The following is a 6,761-nucleotide window of genomic DNA, read 5'->3' on the forward strand; positions in this document are numbered from 1 at the left end:
TCTAAAAGGCAGGCCCCAGAGACACCTGGAGCACACTCCCCTCCTTTCTCCAAATTCTCTTTTTACTAAGTTGTTGATTTTTAAGATTAAAGAAGTTGTGTCCTAAACCAAAACCTTAACTCCCTGGGGCTACTTTTCCTTACACCATAGGGAAGTTATCAGGATTCCTGACCACGGGAGCCTGGGGAATCTAGAAACTACCTTTAACTAAGCTCCTTAGGTAAAGCTATAACTCATGAGAAGGGAAGACTTGCTTGGGACAAGTAGCTGCTTACTTTGATCCACACAGAATCCCTGGTGAGGAACAGCAGTGCACAGTGACTCTCACTGGGTGGTCAGCAGTCAGATGGAAGGTTTCGTGGCTCTACTCAGAGTAGCCAGGCTCTGAAAAACAGGCTTGTGGAAGATTTCTTGGGACAACTGATCTCATTTGGATTTGTGGCTTCTGAAGACAAACTGGTTGTATCTTGCAAACAATGGCATCTCTACTATTATAGGCTAAGGCTGGGCAGCAATTTTCCTTAGGAGTAAATCTGAGCATGGGTTTTTTCTCCATACAACAGAACATCTGAGGTAGATAGATGAAGAAAAGGATGGGAGTGAAACACATGAACTCATACATATGGGGAGAAAACCTTAGAAAGCTATGATATTTGAATGTTTCACCCTGCTCAGAGCGGTCCGAATTGTGTAGTGTCATTTTATATTTAAGAACTCAGGGTGTACTGGTGTTTTAAAATTTCATGTAACTACTACAACTTCAAATTCCATCTCCATAAATTCACAGTAGAATAGCTTCGGGGAAACTAATTTAATATTCTTCGCTTATTTTCTTATCTGTGTCATAAACATTAACACCAACCCCCAAACTTCTTTAAAGACAAAGTGGGCTAATGCCAGAAATGTAACTAACAAAATATAAGAGCTCAATTCTTGTTGGTGATAGTATTTAATTTTAAGTAGATGGATAACAGATGTAGGAGTCATTCAGAAGTTATTATAAGACATTTAATTCATTCTCCAAAAACTTACATAAAATTTATCTTCTTGCCTCAGTTTTTTGGGATGAATGGAATAGAATTCAATTTTGTTGAAAACTAATCATTGCATAGGTGTAACATTTAAAACCATTTTCATAAAACTGTTGCTGCAGTTCATATTGAAATTATTTACCAGAAAAATAAGAATATTTGCACTCCTTGTCTTTTCCTTTTGTTTTCACTCTTTCACTGGAACCACAAGGAAATGTATGAAAACACACCATTTCTGTGCAGGATGAATCTGAAATAGAATTTTTTAAAAGATATGAAAAAGTGTAAATTACAAAATGACAGACGGACAAAGGTAAGTACAGAGGACAGAGGCTTCAAACAGTCTGTCAATGAGGGTTCAATGTACCTAGCAAGATAGTGTCATAAAATTTGATAGATGAATAGATCTTCAATACCAGTAAAACGTTATTAAAGATTAATATGTGTTTAAAAAATACCATGATAAACACACAGGGTCACAGCCTTCATAGATTGAGAAAGTGATCAGTTCTCCAGGGAAAGAGATGTGGAGAGCTATATTTCAAATGGTTAGAAAAATTCCTTGATACATATTATATTAGACATGGGAGGACCCTGACTTGTTTGTAATTTCTTGGGCTTTTCTGATGCATACAGTTGCAACTCTGCATTATTTACTCACTTTAAACACTACAGGGAATTCATGAATCAAATAGATTGTTAAGGTTAAGGAAAAAGTCAAACCATAGCCGTTAAAGGTCAATTATATGCTTTCTGTACTTTTTTCCACTCATCCTCTCCTAACTTGAATGAGGATCTCCTTAGATCTTTTTGTGTTATGTAAGTATCAGTATAATTATGCTTCCATTCTATATGTACATGTTTTGTTTGTGTATACATAATCTAATACTGCTAGAAAAATCACTTATTTTATTTGTATATTTTTGTATCAGTTCATAGAAATGCACTATATTCCTTTGGAAAATGTTGAGAATACAATCACAAACATGCTAGTAATTTTTAAATTTACTGTTTTTTTATTATTAGATTTTTGAATGATCCAATTTTTATTCCATTAGAGAGTGTTTCACAATAAGAATCACTATACTTATTCCCAAGTTTATATGTGAAACTTTTTCTAGGAATGAGAAGCAGTTAAATAATTCATTTAAAATATTTTAGTAGTAATATTTGCCATAAAATTTTACCTTAAAAGTTGCAATAAGTCCTATGATTTTTTCCTTTTATTTTATGAAAAATAAAAATAGATCTTTATAGTCAAATCATATTAGAATGAAAATACTTACTATGCTATCTATCGTTTTCTTCAAAGTAGTTGCTCAGTACAACACTAAAAACATTTCTACAAAAACGAAACAGATAAAACAAGAACTTCCTTTTCAACAAACTACCACCAATTGGTCTTAAAAGTTCCTCTTTAATCCAAATCTTACATCAATCTTGAATTTCTCTTGGCTAAAAATAGACTCTATGATTACTATCATTCATCTTATTTTAAATTTCCACATTGTAAGTAAGAGTGAAACTTACTTTAATGATTGGATGTTAACATTCATTTTAATCATTTTTTTTCAGTGTAATCTCTCCAATTACTCTGTATTGGGACAATATATCACATTTGTTTAGAGAGAAAAGTAAACAGAAAGACAGATGGGTAAAGTATAAGAGAATGTTAAAAGAACTACAAATATATTCCTCATCTATTTTAGAAGAACAAGGGGGAAAGTATGTAAAAAAAGAGGGTCAGAGAGCATCAGCATAAACATAATTAGAGAGCAGTGTAAACCTGACAGAGTCTAGTTATGTTAAATTTCCTTCTTAGATGTTTTGGAGAAAGGCTAGTTTGGGGGAAAAGGCTTAGATTTAGAATAACTTATTGAAGGAATATATAAATGGGGCTTTCACACATTATTTAAAAATTAAATTAGTGGGGAAAGTATTTTTTCAGTTTTTCAGAAAACCTCCTTTCTATGGTCATCCATACAGACCATCCTATAATTAGGGTAATTCATCACTATAATTAAATGTTAGATATCATATTAGTCAACATCTGCACTTAAAACTAAGCCTAAGAGTATCCAGCTGTTTAATTTTATACAGGTTATTAAACACTCTTCAATCAAAAGTAAGGATAAAATTTATATGTATTAATACATGAAATGTTCTTAGAAAATCACCTGATTCATTTTAAGTGACTGAAAAATTTAGAAATATTAACTATTATCTTCTCACACAACTTTCCAGTAATCTATTTCCCTAAATACTTATCCTGTCCAATAAGTGTAATTATTCATAAATGACATACCCCAGACTTTCCAAAGCTACCTTGATGCATTAGCTATTGCCATTTAAGCTATTTTCACACTCAAAAGAGAATATCCATCCACTGGGACTCTGTAGTTCAAACACTGAAACTAAGCAGAACTTTTGAATGTGAAACATCAAAGACAGATTAACAGGCTATAATGTATTAAATAATTACAACAGAGTATTGAGGTCCAGTGTACTAAATATATTTCAGCCCTCACTTCATTGGACACTGACTTATGCCTTTCTTTGCATAATCACAAAACAGTATAATCTAGGAATATAACTGTAACAGCAGAGTCTCAGGAACAATGCCAATTCTGCACTGAAAGAGAAGAGGAAGAATGGGAAACTACTATGGAACCCTTATGACTGTCAAAATGCTGTTATACCAATCTTAAGAACGGGATTAAGTACAATGAGCAAATCATAACATGGGGAGGAGGTGAGAATGAGACAGCATAGATGAACGAAGAGCAAAGGGAAAATTATGAACTGAACTTGAATTAGAATGCTTTAGGGAGAAATCAATAAAAAGCCAGTGCCTAAAACTGCCAATGCTTTGACTAATCAGCATAATGAAAGGGAGTAATAAAGCCTATGTGCCAAATTATAAAGTTTGCAATAATGGCTTCATCATATTAGGAAGAAATGCAAATTGTGGTGTTGGCAGAGACGTATTAATACTACATTGACTTATTTCCTAGTATACTGTCCTCACCTCAACCTTGTTATCAACCTTAAATGTGCCTCATGAAGATGTGAATAAACCTTCTGATTTCACAAACACTGAAAAGTTCTCTATGCTAGATTTCACAACTCAAAGCCACACTCTGTTACATGATATATCCTAAATATTGTAACTAAAATATTTTTAAAAAATCAATTATCTATTTGAAACCTCATTGTTTAATTTTTGATTGGTGTCACATTTTTCTCCATGAAAGATAACATTAAGTTTTCATAAACCTTTCTCTGGATTTGATTATGTAAATCCTAACCTCACTTGGCAAATCTGAATTAGTCATATCGCACATGAAAAACTCATAAACCAATAAAACATGTCAATGTTAATATATTGTGAAAATCCATTAAAGCTTCCTGTGCAGGGTTAAGGAGATTCAGATCCCACTGCACCTCAATGAGAGCAAAATGGTTTTTGTAACTCTCAGTTCAGGAATCATCTGTGTTTTCACATGCAATCACTTTTAAGGCAGAGTGACCTTGTTTTAATACCTGACTTTCAAATGATGAGACAATTTCTATTTAGACATTTATATTTATTGCATTTTCTCTATGACCCACAGGTCTTTGCTGTTTGGATTTCATTTTGAAGATTTCAAAACTCATAAGCTATTGTTCTGTTTGCTTTAGAGGAAATATCCAAGGGGAGGAAGCGAAAACACTTGACTCTTGTCATGTCAGCCTACAATAAAACCGATGTCCATCCATCAGTCTTCATTCTCATTGGCATTCCTGGGTTGGAGGCTGCCCATACCTGGATCTCCATCCCATTTTGTGTTCTCTACCTCTTGGACCTACTGGGAAACTGTTCACTTGTGTTTATCATCAAGACAGACTCCAGCCTCCACGAGCCAATGTATCTCTTCCTCTGCATGCTGGCCATGGCTGACCTTGTTGTGTGCACTACAGCTGTTCCCAAACTACTCAGCCTCTTCTGGTTTCATGATGGAGAGATTCATTTGGAAGCCTGCCTCACTCAAGTGTTCCTGATTCACTCTTGCTCCACCATGGAGTCTGGATTCCTCCTGGCCATGGCCTTTGACCGTTACGTAGCCATTTGTGATCCACTGAGACACTCAGCTATTCTGACACACCCCGTAGTTGGAGGAATAGGACTTGCTGTTGTACTCCGGGGCACAGCGCTTCTCAGTCCTAACCCTTTCCTGCTGCGCTGGCTTCCCTACTGCAGAACCAACATAATTTCCCACACTTACTGTGAGTTCATGGCCCTCATCAAGCTTGCCTGTGCTGAGACAAAAATCCGCAGAGCCTACAGCCTCATTGTTGCCTTCCTCACTGGGGGGGTGGACTTCATCCTGATCCTTTGTTCTTATGTCCTCATCCTCCACACTGTCTTCCACCTCCCATCCAAGGATGCCAGACTCAAGACCTTGGGCACCTGTGTCTCCCATGTCTGTGTCATCTTAGTGTTCTACACTCCAGCCTTCTTCTCCTTTCTCACACATAGATTTGGGCACCGAGTGGCTCCCCACGTCCACATATTTGTGGCTAATATCTATCTTCTTGTCCCACCCATGGTGAATCCCTTTATTTATGGGGTAAGAACCAAGAGAATACGAGACAGATTCTTTAAGTTTTTCTATTTTTCAAAGCATATAAATAAATCATTTTTGTTGATGAGTAATAATTGAAAAAAATCACTAAATCATGTTTTTAGAAGAATATTATATATTCTTCATTAAGTTTTATTTTGACCATAAGCTGTTTTAAGTTTTTTATGAAAAGTAACTTTTCTAAAGAAAATTGTACATTTAAAAATACGTAAGTGTAGAGTATCTATGCTTTCCATAAATGTTTCCCAATAAACACAGCTATTGGTCTAAAATGAGAATCATTATTCTGCTTAAAAACAATCATTTGAATGTATTCAGTATAACTGTCTTTTAGTTTATTTAAATGTATGAATTTGGATAAACACCTGATGTTATCATTACAGAAAAATTTATATTTGAATATATTTGGAGATCAGATCTTTATTAAAACAGGAGTTTACTAAATAGTATCACCATTTCCTGACCCAGCATCAAGAGGGAGAGTTTCAGGAAAGTGGCTGGCTAGGACTGCAGATCTCCCTCCAAGGCCCCAGGCACTGCTAAGCACCCCCCCCACTCTCATATCCCCTGATTGTGGCAGTCCATGGATGCACTCCACAGAGGCATGGCTGGCTATAAAAGTTGGTGACTGATCCTATTGTATTCCTGATTGTATCTATTAGGATAAAGGATAGGGATTGATTTGATGAGTTGTTTCCTCTATTATGAAAATGAGAATGTCTGTGAGTCATTAGAGCATCAAAGGCTGGGACTCAACAATATCAGGAAGATTTAATGACCCATAGATTGAATCAAGGTCAATCCAACAGAAAAAATAAAGATGAGAAAACAGTTAAGCAAGCCACAAAGACAGACTTTCAGTTTACCAATGGCAAGCAGTAGGGCAAAGGAGGATGAAAAGCCTGACAGTGAACCTCCAGGACACTCAAAACTCACAGCACAGGAAGTAGCAAAACAGATTAATCAAGCTCTAGAAAAAATTAAAAAATAAATAATTTCTCAGAAAACCATAGAGATGGTGAGCAAAATGAAAATAATGATTCGGGGCTCTAGAACAGAAACAGACAAAAAAATAGATGAGCTCAGGACCATGATAGAAGCCATG

At 35.4% G+C, this 6,761-nt stretch overlaps 1 protein-coding gene across 1 annotated transcript; it reads left to right on the forward strand.

Moving 5' to 3' along the window:
• The first annotated feature begins 4,735 nt into the window (after positions 1-4,735).
• On the forward strand, positions 4,736-5,734 carry LOC104857918 (olfactory receptor 52D1). Its single transcript, XM_010617986.2, has one exon. It carries the CDS (start codon positions 4,757-4,759, stop codon positions 5,732-5,734), a length of 978 nt encoding a protein of 325 aa, XP_010616288.1. The 5' UTR covers positions 4,736-4,756.
• Positions 5,735-6,761: the final 1,027 nt, after the last annotated feature.

The sequence above is a fragment of the Fukomys damarensis genome, unplaced genomic scaffold, assembly GCF_012274545.1.
Source record: "Fukomys damarensis isolate Sample0158 unplaced genomic scaffold, DMR_v1.0_HiC HiC_scaffold_16, whole genome shotgun sequence".
Classification (NCBI taxonomy): domain Eukaryota; kingdom Metazoa; phylum Chordata; class Mammalia; order Rodentia; family Bathyergidae; genus Fukomys; species Fukomys damarensis.